At 41.7% G+C, this 25,877-nt stretch overlaps 1 protein-coding gene and 2 long non-coding RNA genes across 4 annotated transcripts in view; 2 read left to right on the top strand and 1 right to left on the bottom strand.

Annotated features, from left to right (window-relative positions):
• Positions 1-1,169: 1,169 nt before the first annotated feature.
• Positions 1,170-7,364, top strand: LOC135517644 (uncharacterized). Its single transcript, XR_010452054.1, has 2 exons — positions 1,170-1,222; positions 4,170-7,364. It is a non-coding gene; the product is annotated as an uncharacterized LOC135517644 (long non-coding RNA).
• A 24-nt stretch (positions 7,365-7,388) lies between these two features.
• LOC135517646 (uncharacterized) lies at positions 7,389-10,872 on the bottom strand. The gene is made up of 3 exons (XR_010452055.1): positions 10,785-10,872; positions 8,399-9,854; positions 7,389-8,280 (listed from the first exon to the last, which is right to left on the bottom strand). It is a non-coding gene; the product is annotated as an uncharacterized LOC135517646 (long non-coding RNA).
• Positions 10,873-10,887: 15 nt separating this feature from the next.
• LOC135517643 (phospholipid phosphatase 1-like) overlaps positions 10,888-25,877 on the top strand; it is a 36,157-nt gene continuing 21,167 nt past the window's right edge. Inside the window, exon 1 of one of the 2 annotated variants that reach the window (XM_064942138.1) lies at positions 10,888-11,357. In XM_064942138.1, the coding sequence (XP_064798210.1) occupies positions 11,300-11,357 (58 nt within the window). In that variant the 5' untranslated portion in view covers positions 10,888-11,299. The remainder of the gene's footprint in view (positions 11,358-25,877) is intronic. The other variant, XM_064942139.1, reaches the window with a different exon arrangement.

Raw genomic sequence — 25,877 nt, 5'->3', positions numbered from 1 at the left:
CAACAATTACATCTAACTACCCTGACCCCAACAGCAGCTACATTGGATTCCAGGAAGTTGAGGAGGCTCATAGCGTCTTATACAAATAATATTTTCAAGAAACAACATTGGATTTCAATTTTTTTATATATATATATAAATAATTTGTTATTTTAAACAACAATTACACAGTTACAATGCCATTCACACGCCACTCAGCATTAGTTACAAACATGTTCCTGAAGAACAACCGTCTAGTAGGTTTTCACTCCAACAAGTGAGCTTGATTAGGGGTTGGGTTGGATTGAAATCCTATAGGACGGTAGCTCTCTAGGTACAATGTTTGAGAACTGTTGGGTTTTATAAAACACAGGGAAAATCCCACTTGCATACTCTATCCTTCTCAAAACACATTGGATGAGAAAGCCAGAGGAGCTCTGGATTTCTCATCCAATGTATTTTGAGAAGGAGACGAGGAGAGGACGTGAGGGATATGCAATTGAGATCTTCCCAGCTAATCCTACTCATTACTCCATGTGTTGGCTCACGCCAGTTCCAAAACTTCACCTGATGCACTGTAGGGATGGTGCCAGGTTTCCTCCAGACGTTAGGCTTGGCATTCAGGCCAAATATTTCAATCTTGGTTTCATCAGACCAGATAATTGCGTTTCTCATGGTCTGAGAGTCCTTTAGGTGCCTTTTGGCAAATTCCAAGCGGACTGTCAAGTGCTTTTTTACTGAGGAGTGGCTTCCGTCTGGCCACTCTACCATAAAGGCCTGATTGGTGGAGTGTTGCAGAGATGGTTGTCCTTCTGGAAGGTTCTCCCTTCTCCACAGAGGAACTCTGCAGTTCTGTCAGAGTGACCATCTGGTTCCACTGTGTTCTTGGGGATCTTCAATGCTGTAGAAATGTTTTGGTACTCTTCCCCAGATCTGTGCCTGGACACAATCCTGTCTTGGAGCCTTACAAACAATTCCTTCGACCTCATAGCTTTTTGCTCTGAAACAGAGATTCCTCTTTTAAAAGTTTACACCGCAGGACTTAGAGGTACCCAGTGTCATGGCTTCATTGCTCCAGACCACCACAAGGGGGAGATAGAGCACTCATTATGCATTTGGGTCCCAAGGTTTTTATATGACCAATCATATCGAGTGGTTCCAATGACGAATTTGACGCTAACCACCCGTCCCTGGTGACTTTCTTCAGCCAAGATGGCTGACAAAACATTACAGGGAAGCAAATGTAAGTATTTATAACGTCATAGCGAGTCAAGCAAAAAAATTACAATTGAGAAGTATATGTTTGTCTCTACATTAACTAACGATTATGCATATTTTTTGTCATAAAGTTCATTTACAAAAATCACTATTTAGCAAGTTTTTTTCATTCATATCCAATACCAAGTGTATCAAACTGCATTATTTGAATGATGCTGTGTCTGCATGTATGTATTACAATTATACACTTCAACAGTGTTTACCACTCCTGCTCCTGGGACGTCAATGATTACACATTGTAACTATGCAAAAGACTAGAAACATGATTGATTTGTAATTCATATATACAGAATAAAAAACAGTACATCCTGCCAGCACGCCCACAAGCGTGCAGAACGATGCGTGGAAAAGAGCGAGGAACGAGATGGGAGTAATAATCCAGGCTATTTGCTCTGAGACCGGCATAATAATGTAATGAAAAAAGAAGGAAGCAGGTTTCGAACCCTCAACATTCTAGCCCGAAGTCTAGCACGCTATCGACTGTGCCCAAATGTTCTAGGTTAGGGTTGGGGCCGATTATGGCTAAAACGCTTTATTAATTGGAATCTTTAACAAGTGGAAAGGGGAAAAAGTACACTGCTCTCCAAAAAATAAAGGGAACACTTAAACAACACAATGTAACTCCAAGTCAATCACACTTCTGTAAAATCAAATTGTCCACTTAGGAAGCCACACTGATTGACAATAAATTGCACATGCTGTTGTGCAAATGGAACAGACAACAGGTGGAAATTATAGGCAATTAGCAAGACACCCCAAATAAAGGAGTGGTTCTGCAGGTGGTGACCACAGACCACATCTCAATTCCTATGCTTCCTGGCTGATGTTTTGGTCACTTTTGAATGCTGGCAGTGCTTTCACTCTAGTGGTAGCATGAGACGGAGTCTAAAAACCACACAAGTGGCTCAGGTAGTGCAGCTCATCCAGGATGGCACATCAATGCGAGTGTCCAGAGCATGGAGGCACTACCAGGAGACAGGCCAGTACATCAGGAGACGTGGAGGAGGCCGTAGGAGGGTAACAACCCAGAAGCAGGACCGCTACCTCCACCTTTGTGCAAGGAGGAGCATGAGGAGCACTGCCAGAGCCCTGCAAAATGACCTCCAGCAGGCCACAAATGTGCATGTGTCTGCTCAAACGGTCAGAAACAGACTCCATGAGGGTGGTATGAGAGTCCGATGTCCACAGATGGGGGTTGTGCTTACAGCCCAACACCATGTAGGACGTTTGGCATTTGCCAGAGAACACCAAGATTGGCAAATTCGCCACTGGAGCCCTGTGCTCTTCACAGATGAAAGCAGGTTCACACTGAGCACATGTGACAGAGTCTGGAGACGCCATGGAGAACGTTCTGCTGCCTGCAACATCCTTCACCATTGCCGATTTGGCGGTGGGTCAGTCATGGTGTGGGGTGGCATTTCTTTGGGGGGCCGCACAGCCCTCCATGTGCTCGCCAGAGGTAGCCTGACTGCCATTAGGTACCGAGATGAGATCCTCAGACCCCTTGTGAGACCATATGCTGGTGCGGTTGGCCCTGGGTTCCTCCTAATGCAAGACAATGCTAGACCTCATGTGGCTGGAGTGTGTCAGCAGTTCCTGCAAGAGGAAGGCATTGATGTTATGGACTGGCCCACCCGTTCCCCAGACCTGAATCCAATTGAGCACATCTGGGACATCATGTCTCGCTCCATCCACCAACGCCACGTTGCACCACAGACTGTCCAGGAGTTGGCGGATGCTTTAGTCCAGGTCTGGGAGGAGATCCCTCAGGAGACCCTCTGCCACTTCATCAGGAGCATGCCCAGGCATTGTAGGGAGGTCATACAGGCATGTGGAGGCCACACACACTACAGAGCCTCATTTTGACTTGTTTTAAGGACATTACATCAAAGTTGGATCAGCCTGTAGTGTGGTTTTCCACTTTAATTTTGAGTGTGACTCCAAATCCAGACCTCCATGGGTTGATAAATTTGATTTCCATTGATAATTGTTGTGTGATTTTGTTGTCAGCACATTCAACTATGTAAAGAAAAAAGTATTTAATAAGAATATTTCATTCATTCAGACCTAGGATGTGTTATTTTAGTGTTCCCTTTATTTTTTGAGCAGTGTATTATTATTCGTTTTCCACAAGCGTAGCAAGATGGGCTATTAGCTGACTATTCAACCTTTACTACCTTTACCACCCCCCCAACAAATAATTTGTATCTATCTATCTACCTACACACGTATCTACCTACACAAGGTTAATGTTCTGGAGAAGAAAAAATATATATATATCATGGCTCCCGAGTGGTGCAGCGGTCTAAGGCACTGCATCTCGGTGCAAGAGGCCTTTACTACAGTCCCTGGTTCGAATTCAGGCTGTATCACATCCGACCGTGATTAGGAGTGCCATAGGGCGGCGCACAATTGGCCCAACGTCATCCGGGTTTGACCAGGGTAGGCCTTCATTGTAAGTAAGAATTTGTTCTTACCTAACTTGCCTAGTTATATAAAGCTTCAATTTAAAAAACAACTGCCAGCAACCGCAGCGCAATCAATAGGAGGTGAACAGTGGCTGGTGCTGAAAATATAGCTAACTTGTTACGCAGGTTTTGCATACCAACAGATGGAAAAACCTACACCAGTCGAGCAATTCATTTCAACAATAATCTTCATTTTAATTTGACTTTACAAACAACAAGAGGGCTTTATAGGAGTCTAGAATGTATCCCATCATGCAAATGTTTCCTATTAGCAGGACAATAGATTTTTATAGCCCGACTACTGTTGTGAAAATCACTCAACTTGCAATGTATTCGATGCTTAAGTACTTTAAAGTGTTACATTTTTAACTCAAAACAGCATTTCTTCATCAACATCTTCATGCTTTTGTTAATCTTCTTGATCTTCTTCCTTTTTTTCTGTAGCAATTTTGAGCAAATTGCTCAAGGGCCACGGTTGATTTGTCTGTGAAGATGACGTTATTGAATGTCTCGCCAGCTTTGATTCATGCCTGGGCCTGCAGGACGCAAAGTTCTTTGTTTGTCAGACGAATCACTAGAATCATTGACTCACTCACGCGTTGAAAAGGGCGAGGAACGAGATGGAGTCACAATCCATGTCAGGCACACCTATGAGCTCTGGAATTCCACCTCCGACGGGCAGAGTCAACATACGTGGTGGGTTTGCCAGGTCTTCGGTTCACCCTGACATTTCCATTTCTCTTCTGACAAATTGACCAACTGCTCACCAGGCACAGCAAGGGCTGCCCGGACCGTTATGCTGTTCTGCTATTCCAAGGATGTGTAACTGAAGAGAGATTCCATGAATGGGCACAGAATACATAGCCTTCCCACTGCGGACGTCTATTTCAGCACCGTTTCACGCTGCTCCGAGACAAGCATTGAGAAGCAAAAATGTTCAAATATTCCATGATATTCTTAAGATATGTGTTGACTTGAATGTCTGCATAATAATCAAGTTAGGTTTCTCCGGAAATAAATAATTAAAAATAACAAACTGGCTTTATTTAGAAATTAGAGAGAATGCCTCACCCCATGTTCAAGAATTGCCTTTTTCTCGGTCACTCTAGGTTAAATAAAAAACAAAATCTCCAAAATAAAATTAATTTTTAAACAAAGCGATTATTATTATTATTAATTAATTTAGAATTATATAAAAGCCCCTTAGATATTCTCAGATATTCTCACAGAATTTTTTTTGTGTCGATACTACAGAACAGTACAAAACAAGCGAGCACACATGGTTAATGTTCTGATCATTTAAAAAATAAATAATATATATAACATTTTTCACCGAGCCTTTCCATAAGTCCACGCAAGTTTCTTCAACTCTATTCTGACTGTAATTAGAGAGAAAAGCCTACTTTTTTAAAAACAACTATTTTAGCATGGTTTCGCGCTGCTCTGAGGCAAGACTGGTCTTGATAAATCAATGAGATTTTTATTTTCACTTCATCTCTGTTTGGGTATTGGTTAGACAATAATTAGAAAATTAGGGTGCAGAAATGTTATGCTCTTAGTGTAACCTTTATTTGACTAGGCAAGTCAATTAAGAACAAATTCTTATTTACAAGGACAGCCTACTCCTTCCTCGTGCCCTGCGGGGAGTCTTTAGCTATATATCCCAGTAATGTACTGCCGACTGTCACGTTGTACAGTGTCATATTTTCCATTCCATTTTGAGGGAAACCAAGAGGGTTTTTTGTTTTTCTTGGAATAGAAAAAACATAATATGAATCAAATGAATTAAGCAAGTACCATTCAAAGGTTTGGACACACCTACTAATTTCAGTTTTTTTTTTACTATTTACTACATTGTTGAATAATAGTGAAGACATCACAAATATGAAATAACAACGGTCTCCCGCGTGCCCTGCATTCTGTAGTACAGACATGGCCTGCTCTCCCTTATGTAAGGAATTAGGCACCTTCCCATGTTTACTACAGTATGTATTGTAGACTGCACAGTAGCCTAATAAACAAATACACATTTCATTAATAAAATAATGATGAACAAATACTCTTTCAAAATGCAGATGTTGATTTAGTTATGGATCCACAACGAATTACTATGGGAATAAATATCACTGATTTACAGAAATATTGGAACAAAGTTGTCTAATGAAGGCAAACATTTTAGAATCCTCCAATCCTGTAGCCTATTCCCCGACCGTCGCGTTGTACAGTGCCATATTTTCCATACCATCCTAACAGAAACCCTGAGGGTTTTGTTTTTCTCTGAATAGAAACACCATAATATTAATCAAATGAATTAAGCCAAATTTCTTAAAATCAATCCCATATACTATGTTACTACAAAAAAGGTTTTAATTCTCTGGTAATGTCAATACAGAATACTATCAAATGCTTCTCAAAGAAGCACTCTGGTGGTCAAACTAGCAATAACTTGAAGTAACAGAAAAAAATGTCTGACAATTAAATGACGTGCCACAGAATGCTGTGGCAGCACGCAAGGTGTGCTGCAGTATGACAACTTTTAAAGGCGGAACCACCGTATGTACTGTCCTGTGTGGCTCAGTCGGTAGAGCAGTCGGTAGAGCATGGCGCTTGCAACGCCAAGCGTCGTGGGTTCGATTCCCGCTGGGGCCACCCATATGTAAAAGTAGTGGCCCCGGCCGACTTGTAAGTCGCTTTGGACAAAAGCGTCTGCTAAATGGGATATATTTATTATTATTAACTGTGGGACCTTAAATAGGCAGGTATGTGCCTTTTCCAAATCAATTGAATTTACCACTGGTGGACTCCAATCAAGTTGTAAAAACATCTCAAGGATGATCAATGGAAACAGGATGCACCTGAGCTCAATTTAAAGTCTCATAGCAAAGGGCCTGAATACTTATGTAAATAATGTATTTCTATATTCAATTTTTAATACATTTTTTAAAAATTCAAAAAATCTGTTTTCACTTTGTCATTTTGGGGTATTGTGTGTAGATTGATGAGGCAAAAATATTTTCATCCATTTTAGAATGAGGCTGTAGCGTAACAAAATGTAGAAAAAAGTGAAGGGGTCTGAATACTTTCCTAATGCACTGTATTTAATGAGATGATTAGTGATTAATTTACATTTGTCCCTCATTTAGCACATTTATTTTCAGTCATATCCAATACCAGGTGTATCAAACTCTGTTATTTGAATGATGCTGAGTCTGCGTGTATGCAGATAGACAGACTAGAAATGTTTTAATAATTTCATTTTTTTGGGTAAAGCTTGCCACTCCCTTTAGCACACAACATGCTTCGATTCACCCTGTCACAAGGAGATGTATGGTTGATTTAAGAAGAAATTGTCAACCCTGTTACATTCAACCCTCATACTTTATTTGGTACTTAATAGGCACTTATGATAGTCAAGTTGATCATGTGCTCTTTCTATGACCGAATATTAAAATTAGGCGAATTTATACTTCTCAAAAGGCCCAGAATTGGTGGAATGATCCATGCCATGTTAGGTACTAGGGGGTAACTAGCACCCCCTAAGAACAATGTTGAATTACTGACACAAAAAATATTTTTTTGGTATGTGCATTTAACCTATGAAGGTCATGCTAAGGCAAATAAAATATAAAGTTAAATAAATGGCTACAGTTTACACTTTTTTAGTTATTTCATGAAATGTTGTTTTTAGATAGGGGTGTATTTTAAGTACCGGGGTAAGATTATGGCATAGTTTCACACAAGTGTGTTAAAATCCATTTAATCAGTTTATTTAGTAAGTAATACTTAAAAGCTAAATCCAGCTGTCTTATTTTAATGATTAAAAAACAATATTGGTGTGAATTGTGTTGCACATGTCACTATTAATATCTGCACTATGAGGAGATTTGATGTAAAGTCCCTCTTTTTAACTCACCTGCACATTCATTTTCTTTGTTCTTTCATTGTTGCTTCTTTTCCTTACAATCCATTATGTACAATTTCACAAACTAGTATTGGAATAATGCAAGATTTTAAATCCCTGCAGTCTTTAAATTGACATTCAGGAGCAAAAGGTTTTCAATAGCTTTTTTAAAATTCATTAAAAATAAATATATTACTTGGAATATAATATTGGAATGGAATATAACTAATAACATGAAATAAAATTGGAATATAGCATTTAATAACAATAAATCATAAGTTAACTAATTCAGTGTAACATTGATGTTGCATCTCTTTTGCTCTGCTATTGCACAAACCATGAGCCCACCTCCTGCAGTGCTCACACCTAATCCAGTCCCCATCTGGCACTGAACCAGCACCTCACAGAAAAGACCCTCCGCACCCCCTTCTTTGGTGGCTGATGTGGCTTGTTGTGTTGCACCAACCTTCTTTGAAGAACCTGATTTGTTTTCTTACTCCTCTCTCTTTTCTTCTTGTTGATGTTTCTGTCGAGCATTTTCCTCCAGCAACCTTTTGTAAGGTGAGGCTGTCAGTACAGCTGCAGACTCTGCCTTCCTCTTCCTCTGCCTCGCCTCCTGGAGCCTCGGCCACAACTCCAATAGAACTGCTGCAGCTGTTGGTTGTTGGTTTAAGCAAAAACAACAGGAACACATGAGTAATACAATAAATAAACAATAAAACACTGCTAATCACTATATGCAAATATATATTCCCTAACAAATATATATTACCAACATTTGGAGCAAGGGTAGGCTGCACGGTGGAGGTTGTGGCGGAGGTATATGTGGTGGAGGTAGAGGTTTGGGTGTTAGAGCTGGTGGCGGTGTAGGTAGAGCTAGTGATGGTGGCGGTAGAGGTGGCGGTGGTAGAGCTGGTAGCTGCATCGGTGGCAGCGGTAGAGCACTGTGGTTGAATGGATTCTTTGCATTGAAAATAAATGACCATAACAATACATTGGTGTAAGTATAATAAACACTTTCTACCAAGTAGATACTTCTTCTGCTACTTTTCGTTAATTTAGATAACTTTATCTTACTGGCAATGGGCTCAGGCTCCTCTATAACCTCAGTGACCATGAAGTCTGCCTCTGTGAAGAGGTCCTTCTCCAAAGGCCACAGCCCACTGGCCCAGAAGCCCTCCACTCCTCTCTCCACACTGGCCACCTTGTCTAGCCATTTGGTATATACATATCCTTTTCCCAGGACGCATCGTCATCCACTGATCTGCTGCCCTGTTGTAAAAGGCCATCAGACCTTTGAAAACGGTACGGTCTAACGGCTGCATTTTGTGGCTGCAGTGGGGTGGCAGAGTGATGAGAATCAGACCCTGGCCTCTTGCTGTCAGAACAGCCTCCAGGGTCTTATGGGAGTGGTGCCCATCGAGGATGAAGATGTGGGGTTCCTCAGGAGTGCAACCAACACAGTGGATGAAGTTGTGGAGCCAGTCGACAAAGATGGTACTGTCGACTCAGCCTGAGTCACTCACCCTTCCAACGGACCGTGCAGGTGCTCCAACCAGCAGCTGTTCGTTCATCCTCTTCCAAGGGAAGATGAAGAGGGGCAGTACGTACTGCCTCGCTACACTGATAGCACAAATTACTGTGACTGTGAAGCCACTCTGCGCTGGTCAACCATGCAACATGTTTCATTCCCTTGGTGGCCACCACAGGCAACAGTTTCTGGACTTTTGTCCATGTTCCAAATCTTTGTTTTCCCGATGTCCCTGATGCTGTTTAAAACGTCCTTGTAGGCCGTAAAAAAAAAACTGGTCAACCTTAAGCTTATTAAAGCCCACGGCCCTCGCAAGACTGGTTGCTTGCGATACTCAAACTGACAGTTGAGGGTTGCGCTTCATTAAGCAACTGAACCAATCCACCCATGCATACCCCTTTCCTTTGATGAACCTGTGCTTGATTCCCATCCTCTCTGTCAGATCAAAGGCGAGTCTTCTCACGTCCCATGATGCGATTGACGAGGTCACTTTCAGACGCGAAAGAGAAGACTGACGCCCCACCCATTTGGCTGAAGCCTGGGTTTTTCATCTCCTTTCCTCTGTGGTGCCATAGGGTTCTTGGTGGAATGCTGAACACCCTGGCACGCCCCTTTAAGGTCTATTGCCTTCAGGGGATGCTGTATCACCCCCGAGACACAGCTTCCATTGGTCTGTCTTCTTCCTGTATGTTCTCTTCTGAAAATAAAAACATGAAATTATTTTAGTAACTGTAAGGAACTGACCCTTAACCTAAGCCCTGACCACAAATCTAACAGATGGCCCCTAACCCTAACTACCACACACAGGACTGTGTACCTCAAGACAAGTCAGTTTCTTTCAAACCACCTGACTCAAAGTATTATTAACCCATAGGGGGGAGAGGTGCCAATTTAAAAGCTCTCTCTTAAAAACGTAGCTAGATATCTAGCTATATGATATAAAATGTTGTGTAAAATAGCTAAAAGGCTATCAGGTAAGATTTAGGTAGCAGGTTAGCATAAACTAGCACTAACTAAATGTATAAATGACAGGTAGAAACATTCATAACCATAAGGAGGTAACTAGGCCAGATTCCCCCTAGTGTTGGGGGCGAATTTCCCCAACACACCCATCCAACATATTACTAACGTTACTTTACTCAAAAATGATCTATATTTTTCTCTCTAAACAAGTGGATTATTTATTTTAAGGCTTTCCTACTTGTATATTAATATATACATATATAAATATAACTTCATTGGAATATACCTACAACTTTTTCAACATTTACAATAGTTACATCAATTTACCACAAAATCGTTTTGTTGAAATACCTCCAAGGGGGGGGGGGGGGGGGGAGTTACCCCCTAGTACCCTAATAATGGTATCGAGTGAGAATTACTAACAAAATCAGTGGGGGCCCTCTGGAGGTCAGGGCCCCTGGGCACATGCCCTGCGTGCCTGGTTGATACTCAGCCATGAGTACTACAAGTTTAGTTAGCTGGCTCTATTAAACAGCCTGTGTAGTATTTTCTTCCAGATATCTGTGTGCCTTTTCCTCAATTAGTTATTAAAGGACCATAATAACATTACTACAGTAACTGAGAAAAGTAACGCAGCAATGGGACAGATTATTAGAGTAGGTACCGAAAGGGGACGTGACCGGTGTTCTCATATTGTGCTGGCAAGCAGGCGATAGGCTCTTCTGTTGATCCTCGTCAGCTGCTATCATGAAACCCCACTGTGCCCATGGCTTGGTGTGCAGTCCGGTACAGAACTCCACCGAATAGTTTACGCCGGCGGCCAAGCGATTTTGAATGAGACGGCAGAGACCGTCTAATTGAGCTTTGATTAGAATTTCGATGCGCGCTATAATTCGGTAATTCCAAGGGGAAGATCGGCTCTGCATTCCGTGTCACATTACGGCGACTGGACTATCTGTCGCCATTAGGGTAGCCTTCCAATGGTAGGCTACTCGATTGACGGTTTTTAATAATATTTTTAGGTAGAAGTGTAGTTTTAGTCTAATGAGATCTGCGGTTTACTGATAGGCTTGGCTTCTGCGCTTTCAAGGGTACGACAACGACACGTCCGAGGAGCAATTGACTCGTGCGAGTGTTTTCTCATCTGTGTCCACGAGCTGAGGAGAAGAAGCCGCAATCATGTTCGAGGCGAGAGGGATTCTTTTTATTCTGCTTGACATAGCCTGTTTAATTATCGGTATGTATCTGGTTGACTTGATTTGCGTATTATGCTGTTACATTGTAATGAGTTAACCTTGTTTCCGTAATGATGTTTTTGACAATCGCTGTCACGTGCATGCATAGGCTATGGCGTTGGGAGACCGTGGGTTTGAGATTCGATATTAGCCAGACATTCGGATCTTCAAATTCAGTAGCTCGTTAACGACTTGAGGTACATACCTCAGGTTAAGCTGTTTACGAAGGCAAAAGTTGTACAACATTGCACAGGTCTTATTTTTTAATAATCATATGGTAACGGTGTAGGCAGCGTGGCTCACCGTCAATGCAACCAGTTAGGGACGGTCGACAAAGTACATGATCACAATATTGAAATGTCAATAGCTCTTCAACCACGTGACTTAGCAACATATTTTCAGTTGTCCATTATTTCTTACTAAGAGAGCTGTGTTGCACATCCGTTGGCTTTGTCATTAAATTATTCTATAAAAAAATATAATTTAATTAAAACATGACCAAGGCACTTCAAACCAATTTTGTATTGCTCAATGGAGAGGGGGCCACATTGCACACCCTTTGGTAAAAAAAAAAGCACATAGATTTTATATAAATATTGAAAGTTTAGAATTTCAATAGCTGTTCACCCACGTGACTTGGCAACGTCATTTCTACTGTCATTTTACATGTAAATGCCAATATTGAATTATTACGCTGTTGTAGTTGGCTATACATTCAGTAGCATTTTATGCCTTCACAATGTTCATGGCTAGTGCAGAGAGAAGTTTCATACACAGGTCTGTAGAGATGTTAACCTCAGTCTAAGCCGTGGGGTAGGGGGGTTCTACTAAGCTAACATATGGAATTGTTTTAAGATAGTCATACCTTGGATCATTAGGCTATCTGATTTAGAATTTTAGGACCCGTTTAAGTATACTTTTTTTAAAATGAAATAATATTTTGATAAAATATAGAATTGCCTTTATTACTATAACCCATAGAAACACGTTGAATTGGGTTTGGGCTTGGGCAGTATCCAGATTGTCATACCGACCTTGTGCCATACCAGGATATTTGGTAGTACTGGCACTGAACACAAGGGGCACTTTTCAAACCCCACAGATCTTCTGTTATCCAAAAGTTAGCATTGCTAACATGTACATTTTAAAATCCCATAGAGAATTCTAACTAAATCCTAACGAGCGCATTGCAAGCATTTTATACAGTCTGACTTAAAGTATTTGCAGGACAGACTCCCCAGTTCATAGTTATACAAGTAACTCAAAAATGCTACTCATAGTTTGATGCATGCACAAAACAAATATTAGACAGCAAGGCTCTTGATCCATTAGGGGATACTGATCAAATCAAATGTTATTTGTCACATACACATGGTTAGCAGATGTTAATGCGAGTGTAGCGAAATGCTTGTGCTTCTAGTTCCGACAATGCAGTAATAACCAACAAGTAATCTAACTAACAATTCCAAAACTACTGTCTTATACACAAGTGTAAGGGGATAAAGAATATGTACATAAAGATATATGAATGAGTGATGGTACAGAGCAGCATAGGCAAGATACAGTAGATGGTATCGAGTACAGTATATACATATGAGATGAGTATGTAAACAAAGTGGCATAGTTAAAGTGGCTAGTGATACATGAATTACATAAAGATGCAGTAGATGATATAGAGTACAGTATATACGTATACCTATGAGATGAATAATGTGGGGTATGTAAACATTATATTAGGTAGCATTTTTTAAAGTGGCTCGTGATATATTTTACATTTCCCATCAATTCCCATTATTAAAGTGGCTGGAGTTGAGTCAGTGTGTTGGCAGCAGCCACTCAATGTTAGTGGTTGCTGTTTAACAGTCTGATGGCCTTGAGATAGAAGCTGTTTTTCAGTCTCTCGGTCCCAGCTTTGATGCACCTGTACTGACCTCGCCTTCTGGATGATAGCGGGGTGAACAGGCAGTGGCTCGGGTGGTTGTTGTCCTTGATGATCTTTATGGCCTTCCGGTAACATCGGGTGGTGTAGGTGTCCTGGAGGGCAGGTAGTTTGCCCCCGGTGATGCGTTGTGCAGACCTCACTACCCTCTGGAGAGCCTTACGGTTGTGGGCGGAGCAGTTGCCGTACCAGGCGGTGATACAGCCCACCAGGATGCTCTCAATTGTGCATCTGTAGAAGTTAGTGAGTGCTTTTGGTGACAAGCCACATTTCTTCAGCCTCCTGAGATTGAAGAGGCGCTGCTGCGCCTTCTTCATGATGCTGTCTGTGTGGGTGGACCAATTCAGTTTGTCTGTGATGTGTATGCCGAGGAACTTAAAACTTACTACCCTCTCCACTACTGTTCCATCGATGTGGATAGGGGGTGTTCCCTCTGCTGTTTCCTGAAGTCCACAATCATCTCCTTTAGTTTTGTTGACGTTGAGTGTGAGGTTATTTTCCTGACACCACACTCCGAGGGCCCTCACCTCCTCCCTGTAGGCCGTCTCGTCGTTGTTGGTAATCAAGCCTACCACTGTTGTGTCGTCTGTCAAGAGCCTTGCTGTTGCCAAGCTAAGCTTGATTTTGGAAGTAACTAACCACTTAGCTAGATTGCTAACTAGCTATTAAATGAGCAAACCAATGCACAACTGCAGAACATTAAGCACAGTTTAGACCATTAACTTAATAAGTATAAGATAGCTATACTGAACTAAAAATATAAACACAACATGTAAAGTGTTGGTCCCATGTTTCTTGAGCTGAAATGAAACATCACAGAAATGTTAAATGTGCACACATGTTTTTATCTCTCAAATTTAGTGCAGAAATGTGTTTACATCCCTGTTAGTGAGCATTTCTCATTTGCCAAGATAATCCATCCACCTGACAGGTGTGGAATATCAATAAGCCAATTAAAAAGCTTTATCAGTACACAGGTGCACCTTGTGCTGGGGGACAATAAAAGGCCACTCTAAAATGTGCAGTTTTGTCAAACAGCACTACCACACATGTCTCAAGTTTTTAGGGAGTGTGCATTTGGTATGCTGACTGCAGGAATGGCCATCAGAGCTGTTGCCAGAGAATTTAATGTTTATTTCTCTGCCATAAGCTGCCTTCATCGTTTTAGAGAATTTGGCTGTTCGTCCAACCGGCCTCACAACCGCAGACCATGTGTAAAGACGCCAGTCCAGGACATCCACATCTGGCTTCGTCACCTGCGGAATCATCTGAGATCAGTCACCCGGAGAGCTGATAAAACTGGGTTTGCACAACTGAAGAATTTCTGAACAAACTGTCAGATAACATCTCAGGGAAGCTCATCTGCTTGCTTATCGTCCTCACCAGGGTCTTGACCTGACTGCATTTTGGCGTCGTAACCGATTTAGTGGGAAATTGCTCACCTTCGATGGCGACTGACATGCTGGAGAAGTGTGCTCTTCACAGATGAATCCCGGTTTCAAATGTACCTGCAGATGGCAGACAGTGTGTATGGCCTCGTGGGCGTGTGGCCACGTACAACGAACACAATTGCATTTTTATCTATGGCTATGTCGTGCCATTTATCACCTCATGTTTTAACATGATAATGTACAGCCACTTCTCACAAAGATCTGTATGCAATTCCTGGAAGCTGAAAATAACCCAGTTCTTCCATGGCCTGCATATTCATCAGAAATGTCACCCATTGAGCATGTTTGGGATGATCTGGATCGACAGTGTTCCAGTTCCTGCCAATATCCAGCAACTTTGACAGTCATTGAAGAGGAGTGTGACAACATTCCACAGGCCACAATTGACAACCTGATCAACTATGCAAAGGAGATATGTCACGCTGCAATAGGCAAATAAATGGTGGTTACACCAGATACTGACTGGTTTTCTGATCCATGTCCCTAAGTTTTTTTTTAAAGGTATCTGTGACCACCAGATGTATATCTGTATTCCCAGTGATGTGAAATCCATAGATAACGGCCTAATGAAATTATTTCAGTTGATTTGATTTCCTTATATGAACTGTAACGCAGTATAATCTTTGAAGTTGTTGCATGTAGCGTTTTATATTTTTGTTCAGTGTAGCTTGCAAGCATTTAGTTGCAAATTCCATACTGTAACTAGATTACCTGGTGTGTGCTGCACAACAGTGAGTGAATCACAAGGTTTCGGTGTCTCATCGTTCTGTGGTTGTAAACAAATACTACGTGACTGGGGACTACCGGCAAGCTTCATAATGAACAATTGTGACCGGTGAAATGGAGAACTAACATATTGCACAAATTGAATGCAGGTATTTACTTAAGTAGCTACAAATATTCACATTTATAAAAAATAAACTTTGTTTCAATGATATTGACGGTATTGGAAAAACCATCTCTTGGCTGTATACAGTATACCTCCCAAGCCTATTGAATAACACATTCATAAATGGGGAAAAAGACAGTCAAAAAATATATCTTAAGGTTTTGAAGTGTAAGAAAGCTCAGGAAATATTTGTTTTTTTGGACACATATTTAACCTTTTTATTTTTGTTGGCACAAAACTACCTCCATACTTCCATTAATTTATATGGGTTACCTTCAGATTAGTCCCTTGACACCTGTAGGGGTCGTAGAGCAAAACCGAGAACATCATTGTGTTCGTGAGAGTCTCCCTTTCTACAGTGGGGTCATATCGGTCCGATTTTTGGGGTGTCTCATGGTCTGACAAACGTCGCTGTAGCTCGGCCACTTTCCACCGCAGATGCGGAAGGACGACAGATTTCTCTAGTCTAAAAAAGGCCAGTTTTATTGCTTCTTTAATCAGAACAACAGTTTTCAGCTGTGCTAACATAATTGCTAAAGTGTTTTCTAATGATCAAATGGCCTTTTGAAATGATAAACTTGGATTAGCTAACACAATGTGCCTTGGGGTTGTTGCTGATAATGGGCCTCTGTACGCCTATGTAGCTATTCCATTCAAATCTGTAGTTTCCAGCTACAATAGTCATTCACAACCTTAACAATGTCTACTGTATTTCTGATACATTTTATGTTATTTTCATGGACAAAAAAATGTGCTTTTCTACCAAAAACATGGACATTTCTAAGTGACCCCAAACATTTGAACGGTTGTGTGTGTTGGAATCTTTTTGCGAGAACTAAAGGCTATGCAATATGCCTTTCTATGTAAGGAATAATATACAATTGAAATGAGACTGCGTGGTTGAGGAGCTATTGAAACGTAAATATTGTGATCATGCACTTTGTTGACGGTCCCTAACTAGTTACATTGAAGGTGTGCCAGGCTTTCTAAACATTGCGGTGTGATTTATGAATCTCCGGTCCAAATTGGGGGACGTAAGACCTGTGCAATGTAAACCTTGTTTCCTTAATACAGAGCCTAACCTGAGATGGGTAGCTCAAATCCTTCGCGAGCTATTGAAGTTCGAATGTTGGAATTGCTGTCCGATATTGAATCTCAAGCCAAGGTGGAAGACCAAGGGTGTGGTTATATGTGTTGCCTATTGGTCAAGCGAGGGTGCGGTGCATCTTTCTTCAATAACTTGATTATAAATCGTAAACAGCCGAACAAGTATTTTATTTACTGCTGCTGGTTTACAGTAGTTGATTGATGTTGATCAGTTTGTTGCGGTTGCAATGTAATAGACATTGGTAACAAATGTAACTGTTGCGGTCTCGAATGATTGCTGCAATGTAACTCCCGACAAAATGTGTAGAACCATGGCGTGAGCATTGCGGTTGTTTAGATTGTATCGAGTTCCAGCCAACACCTCTATCGTGCATCCACACCATTATCTATTCAAAGCTGTCTTCTATTTCAGGCAATATTGAATTGCCATTTATTTGTGATGATTTATCCATTGTTGCCTGGAAACATTATGTGAGGGATTCTCTTAAGAGCTTTATGGATAACCCAACCTGTCTCATCATATACTTATGAATTCTAAAATCATTACCTGGTCAATTTGTGTCAATTCTGCACTCGTGCATTTTGTAATTTAGGCTACTTCTAACAATGCCTGGTTTATGAGATACTAGGCCTAAGTAATATAACATATAAAGTTCTGATAATCTCCTTTTCAGATTATGACTCATCTCAATAGATTTGTGTAGGGGTTTAATCTCATTCTGAATTATGGAAGTCCTGGATGAGTCATAGATAATGTATTCCAAAGTGCAGTGATCTAATTTAATTTCCCTGTGTGCTGAACGTTATGTAAGAGGCCCATGAACCTCAACATGTGAAGTTAATAGGACCATGACAAATTAAAGCTAAGAGTCTATTTTATTGGGGGTGAAGGAGGGGGGGGGGTAATTAAGGCATATACAGTTTTTACCATTTTCCATCCTTAGTTTTAGAAAAATGATTTGCCTTCTGTAAAATGTAAAAAGCATTGCCTTGTGCCTTGTAATTCTGTTACCAAAAACCCACATATCGTAAAGATATTTAAAAATGTCTCTCCCTCATGAGGATGAAAGTTCACGGAAGTAAGTAAAGGTAGACTTACCAATTAGTTGGTGTTTTACTGATATCACATTTGTTTATGAATTAATAAGTGATTAAAACTCGTAATTCTGTAGCAGAATTACAGAAAGATCTGTAACGAAATTACTGCAATTGAATTGGCTACAATGGGAACTCATAGTAGTCACACCATAGTTGGGTCACCTGCTACTGTCCTCCCTTCCACTGACACACTGTTATGTTCAGCTGTTTTCTTTCTGTTGTCTGGTGGTCAAAGCAAGACAGTCTGGACAACCCTTCCCTCTTACTCCCTCCCTCTCTGCCGCCCTCTCTCGCTCTCCCTCTCTCTTTCCAGTTAATGTCACCTCTCCTTGCTCTTACTGACAGCTACCATGACACCACCACTGACCCACTTTCCATTTACTGTAACAAGCCAAATCGAATTTAATTTGTCACGCACCAAATACAACAGGTGTAGACTTTACCGTGAAATGCTTACTTACAATCCTTTTCCCAACAATGCAGAGTTAAAAAGTAAGAAATTAGCACACAAAGGAAATAGTAACATAATAAAATAATATACAAGGAGTACCGGTACCGAGTCAATGTGCAGGGATACGAGGTAATTGAGGTAATATGCACATGTAGATAAGGGGTCAAAGTAACTAGGCAATCAGGATAGAAAATATACAGAGTAGCAGCGTATGTGAAGAGTGTGATTGTGTGTGGAGTCGATATGCATTTGTGTGGTTGGAGGCCAGTGAGTGTGCATAGAACCGGGGCAAGAGAGTCCGTGCAAATCAAAAGGGGATCAATGCAAATAGTCGGGGTAGACATTTGATTAACTGTTCAGACGTCTTATGGCTTGGGGGTAGAAGCTATTCAGGAGCCTTTTGGTCCCAGATTTGGTGCTCTCTGCTGCCGCTTGCTGTGCGGTAGCAGAGAGAACAGTCTATGGACTTAGGTGACTGGTGTCTTGGCCATCCAGGACCTGGTATAGAGTTCCTGGATGGCAGGGAGCTCGGCCACAGTGATGTACTGTGCCGTACGCACTACCCTCTGTAGCGCCTACGGTCAGATGCCAAGCAGTTGCCATACTAAGCGGTGATGCAGCCAGTCAAGATGCTCTCAATGGTGCAGCTGTAGAACAGTGAGGATCTTACAGCCCATGACACATCTTTTCAGCATCCTGAGCAGTGGTGATTTTAGCATGGAAATCTTGGTGGGGCAAAAATAAAGTGGAATGCATGCCAGGGAAGCCTCTAAACAATACATTAATTGCACTATAACGGTGACAAACAGTGCCCACATAAAGTTGTCCCAACAGCAGTCCCAACATCTTACCACTGCTACATCTGGCTTTCAGCAGAGCCTTGTCTGGCAGCGCTACAGTTAATTCTGCCTCATTTACTGCCTTTAAGAAAAACATAGCTTATATAGCTGACTTGCTTAAACACATTTCTAATGACAATTGAGATGTACAAACTATGGCATAAGGGGACGACAAGCGGATAAGAGGCAATCCCTAATTTTGATGAAGACATTAACGAGCGAGCTCGGACGGACGTAGTCAATATAACTATTTGTTCAGCACTTTTGAAATGTACAGCGACAGAATTCAGAACATGGGCCGTTCTTACAGTGCTCTCCCTGTACACCAAGTTAGAAGTGTAGGATAAATAAAGGGGGCATATAAGCAGACAATGAAAGCTCTTTCAATATTTGATTATTATGTTTCTCTCGAACAGGTTATAGGCTACAGCAGAACAGTAGGTGAAATTAAGAGGAGTAAATAAACCAGGCACATGGGCTACTAACATCTTACTACACAACATACTTATGTATACTGTAGATAATAAAGTAATACTATCTCCCTGGCTTATGAATCAGCATACAATACATTTTTCGACTCACATTGTTGTGCTCGGTGGTGGTGCTGCGGTCCTCCGAGTTAAGTTGTTTTGAGCGTAGCACAAATCATGCTTCATTGACAGCATGGCCAATATTAAATGTTTATCATTTAAAACTTAATCCCAGATTTGGGACCACACAGACACTGTTACTGATTCCTTCCAAACCAGTTGTTGAATTTGCTATTTCCAACTTGTTGTGTAAGGATTGTTCAATGGCCGATGAGCACCGATGCGTTTTTATCTATAATTTCTCTTCATATGAAAAGGATTTGCCAGTAGATTGTTGACTTGATTTATGACGATGACTGCTAGCTAAGATTGGACTGATCATGTCAACATAATACTTTCACAATCGAAGCTACTGTGGGGCAGCAGGTAGCCTCGTGAGCGTTGGGACAGTAAACGAGAGGTTGCTGGATCGAATCCCCGGGCCGACAAGGTAAAATTCTGTTGTTCTGCCCAAGCAAGGTAGTTAACCCACTGTTCCCCGAGCGCCAAAGACGTGAATGTCGATTGGGTTAAATGTGGAAGACTTTTTCAGTTGTACAACTGACTAGGTATCCCCTTTTCCTCCTAAACAAAACATGATTTGATGTAATTTTATCTGTGGCCAATGACCTTGAGCCTTCTTGGATGGGCACTTCTATGGCAGCAGCCGAAGGGATAGAATTTTCAATGTTTCTTCTTACACTTGGCAGTGACGTAAAGTCCCCACGAGTGACAGAACACTGAGCCAATCATGATGCAAAACTGTATTTTCTGCTGCCTTGCCCCACCACCACAGAAAGCACTGAGCTAGGCTGAAACACCAGCATTTTGGAGCTGCCTTACAAACATGGTCTCTTTTTTTTGTTTTGTTGAGTATGTGGCTTTATTAACTCAATGATATATATATATATATATATATCATTATCATTTTTTACTTTGTTTGCAAACTGATATGTGACACGTATTAATGCCAAAATAACATGCAAAAAAGGCAAGCTCCCCAAAAATATATATATATTTTACAAAAATGTGGGGCTCAAAACAGGTGGGGCTCTGAATGACGGGTCACCACTGCACCGGAGGGGGAAGAGGCATTTTCGTGCCCTCTTCACAACTGTGTTGTTGATGTGGACACTGAGGAACTTGAAGCGTTCGACCTGCTCCACTACAACCCTATCGACGTGAACAGGGGCGGCTCGGCCCTGTGTTTCCTGTAGTGCACGATCGGCTCCTTTGTCTTGCTGATGTTGAGGGAGAGGTTGTTAAATAAACCATTGCCAGGTCTCTGACCTCCCGATAGGTTGTCTTATCAGCGTCGGTGATAGTGTCGCCGGCATACTTAATGACGGCGTTGGAGTCGTGCGCGGCCAAGCAGTCTTGGGTGAAGGAGGGGACTAAATGATTCCATATGTGGTTACTACATGATTCCATGTGTTATTTCATAGTTTTGATGTCTTCACTATTATTCTACAATATAGTAAAAAGAAACACCCTGGAATGAGTAGGTGTGTCCAACCGTTTCGACTGGTACTGTACATGGACACAATAAATACAACAGAGTAACTCTACATGTAATAACATGAATGTAAACAGAGCAAATTAATGGAATACAGTATTGACGGCAATAGCACAACATTGATAGTGATAAATAGAACAAAGGACTGTATGAATATAAACAAACATGTAATAACATGCAGTGCAGGACCAGCTAGATGTCCTTAGCCAATCAGAGGGTGCATGGTCAGTTCAGAGTGTGGGGCAAAGCAGGCACCAGCTGATTGGCTGAGACCCATGGGCTGTGCGCTGATCGATATCCCACAATGAGGAGAGGTGGACTTTTCAGAGCCAGCCAAACGTAAACCGATGTGCACATAAACAATGTGAAATGGTGTCTACAATGAGTGTTTTTATTCACTTTGATTAGCAGATGGTGCCGTAGGACTTCTGTTAAGGACCCCCGTCCACTTACGTCAGCATTTGCAAATGGCTGATTTATAGAATTTGTTAAATGGACGTCCAGCTGGTGTTGTTAGCAATAGCATAGGGCTAAGTATGTCAGGTTATCTGATGGTTGAAAAGGCTTGTTCCATCGCGTGCCACTATGTCCAAGATTTTATTTGGTAGAGGAGGATTTAGAGACTCAACGATTCAAACTGTTTCTAATATTCACAAGTATGGCCCCTCAATCACCAATGTCATAGATTTGTGACTACGGATAACTTCATAGCTGTCTCTTGAAATTGTGGTCTATCGGTAAATCATAGGGATGTGTGTGTTTTGTCAGGCTTGCTCACGTAACTAAACCCATATGGTTGGTTTTAAGTTACTCTGCCGGTCGCAAGAAACCTTAATTAATGTACATATCATGACAGCATGTGTGTGGTGCTTTTACCTCTGCACTTTCACAGACAACCAAGTAACCGAAACATATTAAGGTGTTGTAACAGCCTATTTGAATGTTTGTGACTTGACTTTTCAATGTGACCACACTCTTTAACTACACTCTTTCCCTAGGCCCAGAAGCCTCCTTGCCTAGTATTAATGGAGTGTATTGGTGCATGGGTATCTCTGCACTGAAGCTTAACCATGACCTGTGTCCTCCCTTGTCCTCTTTGAAGAGAGGAGGCCAAGACAGGATCAGATTATGAGAGCGAGAGAGAGAGAGAGAGAGAGAGAGAGAGAGAGAGAGAGGGAGGAAAGGGAGTCCTGGGATGTTGTTGTGGCCTGCTGTGTTTTACACACCCACAGGCGCTCTCAGCTGTCACTGCCACTCAATTTAACGGGGTGGCACAGCTGACAATGAGAAATGAAAAACCCAGATATAGATACCAGACAGGAAAGAGAGTGCAGCTTGGAAGGTTTGGTTGTGGCTGGCTACTAGGCTATAGGTAGCAGTGTTGGGGTCAATTCCATTTTCAATTCAAGTCAAAAACTCCTCAAAACAATGTAAATTCACTTCCTAATTGACTGAGTAGAAAACTTAATTGATCCCAACCCTGTTGGACGTGTTCTCGGAACATGCACTGACCAGCTGGCAAGTGTTTTCACTAACATTTTCAACCTGTCTCTGACCCGGTCTGGAATACCAACTTGTTTCAAGCAGACTTCCATAGGTAGTGCCCAAGAACGCCAAGGTAACCTGCCGAAATTACTATTGCCCCGTAGCACTCGCAAATATAGCCATGAAATACTTTGAAAGGTTGGTCATGGCTTACATCAACACCATCATCCCAGCCAACCTGGACCCACTGTAATTCAAATCCCGCTCCAACAGATCCACCGATGACAATCTCTATTGCACTCCACACTGCCCTCACTCATGTGGACAAAAGGAATACCGATGTAAGAATGCTGTTCATTGACTACAGCTCAGTGTTCAACACCATAGTGCCCTCCAAGCTCAGGACCCTGGGACTGAACACCTCCCTCTGCAACTGGATCATGGACTTCATGACAGGCCACGCCTAGTGAGGGTAGGCAACAACACATCCGCTATGCTGACCATCAACACGGGGGCCCCACAGGAGTGTTTGCTTAGGCCCCTCCTGTAGTCTGTTTACCCACGACTGTGTGGCCTCCCACGAATCCAAAACCATCAGGTTTACTGACGACGTGACGGTGGAAGGACTGATCACCGACGATGATGAGAAAGCCTATACGGAGGAGGTCAGAGACCTGGCAGTGTGGTGCCAGAACAACAACCTCTCCCTCAATGTCAGCAAGACAAAAGATCTGATCGTGGACTACAGGAAAGGGAAGGGTGGCTCCCTGCCATCTATACTAGGCAGTTTCTAGAGCAAGGCCCCCCCAAAAACTGACTCCAGCCACCTAAGCCAAAGACTGTTCTCTCTGCTACCACACGGCAAGCGGTACCAGGGCACCAAGTTTGGAACCAACAGGACCCTGAACAGCTTCTACCCCCAAGGCATAAGACTGCTAAACAAGGCTGCTAAATAGCTAATCAAATGGCTACTCAGACTACTTTATTGACCCTTTATTTTACTAACTCAATACGCACACACATACGTAAGGTGTCCGCATGCTTCCCAGCTGAAACAGTTCGGAAAATGGCGTATATTTATTATGTTGTTTTTTTGGGGGGGGGGGGCATTGTTTTTTTCCGGCTGTTCGGGCACAATTTGTTTTCTAGAGGCAAGCCGAAGTCAGTAGCCGAAGTCTACGCCCCCTCCTCGGCGATTGGTCAACAGTAGAGATTCTTCGACGAATTGCCTGTTGTCATTCAACAAGAGACGACTCGTTCTCATGCACATTCTTTCACTTGAGAAATACTGCACCAAACATCCTAGTCAGATGCAAAATTGCGCAACTAAGATCTCTACAACAAAAAAACGCTAAACGTTAATGACAGCTTTCTTGAGTTATCTTCGATTAATCCGGATTATTTTTATATTGGCTACTGTGTTTAAAAATGGACAAACAGTACTATTGCTACTTTTTTCAAGCGAAGGTAATTTAAGGGAGTATGGGAGCACACTCATTTGGTTTGGCTAGCCAAGTTTGGCCTTTACACTGACATCCCAACACACACACACACAGTTGAAGTCTTACATACACCTTTGCCAAATACATTCAAACTCCGTTTTTCACAATTCCTGACATTTAATCCTAGTAAAAATTCCTAGGATCACCACTTTATTTTAAGAATGTGAAATGTCAGAATAATAGTAGAGTGATTTTATTTCCACTTTTATTTCTTTCATCACATTTCCAGTGGGTCAGAAGTTTATATACATTCAATTATTATTTGGTAGCATTGCCTTGAAATTGTTTACCGTTGGTCAAACATTTTGGGTAGCCTTCCACAACCTTCCCACAATAAGTTGGGTGAATTTTGGCCCATTCCTCCTGACAGAGCTGGTGTAACTTAGTCAGGTTTGTAGGCCTCCTTGCTCGCACACGCTTTTTCAGTTCTGCCCACAAATTTTCTATAGGATTGAGGTTAGGGCTTTGATGGCCAGTCCAATACCTTGACTTTGTTGTCCTTAAGCCATTTTGCCACAACCTTGGAAGTATGCTTGGGGTCATTGTCCATTTGGAAGACCCATTTGTGACCAAGCTTTAACTTCCTGACTGATGTCTTGAGATGTTGCTTCAATATATCCACATAATATCCCTTGCTCATGATGCCATCTATTTTGTGAAGTGCACCAGTGCCTCCTGCAGCAAAGCACCCCCCCCGTGCTTCGTTCTTCGGCTTGCAAGCATCCTCCCTTTTTCCTCCAAACTTAACAATACTCATTATGGCCAAACAGTTCTGTTTTTGTTTCATCAAACCAGAGGGCATTTCTATCAACTGTACGATCTTTGTCCCGATGTGCAGTTGCAAACCGTAGTCTAGCTTTTTTTATGGCGTTTTTGGAGCAGTGGCTTCCTTGCAGGTTATGTCAATATAGGACTTATTTTACTGTGGATATAGATTATTTTGTACCTGTTTCCTTTAGAGGTCGACCGTTTAATCGGAATGGCCGATTTAATTAGGGCCGATTTTCAAGTTTTCATAACAATCGGAAATCTGTATTTTTGGGCGCCGATTTTTTTATTTATTTTTTATTAAAAAAATAAATAAATAATAATACATTTTTTAACTAGGCAAGTCGGTTAAGAACACATTATTATTTTCAATAACGGCCTAGGAACGGTGGGTTAACTGCCTTGTTCAGGGGCAGAAAGACAGATTTTCACATTGTCAGCTCGGGGATCCAACCTTGCAACCGTACAGTTAACTAGTCCAACGCAACAACGACCTGCCTCTCTCTCTCGTTGCACTCCACAAGGAGACTGCCTGTTACGCAAATGCAGTAAGCCAAGGTAAGTTGCTAGCTAGCATTAAACGTATCTTATAAAAAACAATCATAATCACTAGTTAACTACACATGGTTGATGATATTACTAGATATTATCTAGCGTGTCCTGTGTTGCATATTATCTGACTGAGCATACAAGTACCTAAGTATCTGACTGAGTGGTGGTAGGCAGAAGCATGCGCGTAAACATTCATTCAAACAGCACTTTCGTGCGTTTTGCCAGCAGCTCTTCGTTGTGCGTCAAGCATTGCGCTATTTATGACTTCAAGCTTATCAACTCCCGAGATAAGGCTGGTGTAACCAAAGTGAAATGGCTAGCTAGTTAGCGCGTGCTAATAGCGTTTCAAACGTCAC

The sequence above is a fragment of the Oncorhynchus masou genome, chromosome 28, assembly GCF_036934945.1.
Source record: "Oncorhynchus masou masou isolate Uvic2021 chromosome 28, UVic_Omas_1.1, whole genome shotgun sequence".
Taxonomy (NCBI): Eukaryota; Metazoa; Chordata; class Actinopteri; order Salmoniformes; family Salmonidae; genus Oncorhynchus; species Oncorhynchus masou.
Note: the sequence above shows the minus strand (reverse complement) of the source record. Positions and strands in the feature narration are given on the sequence as shown.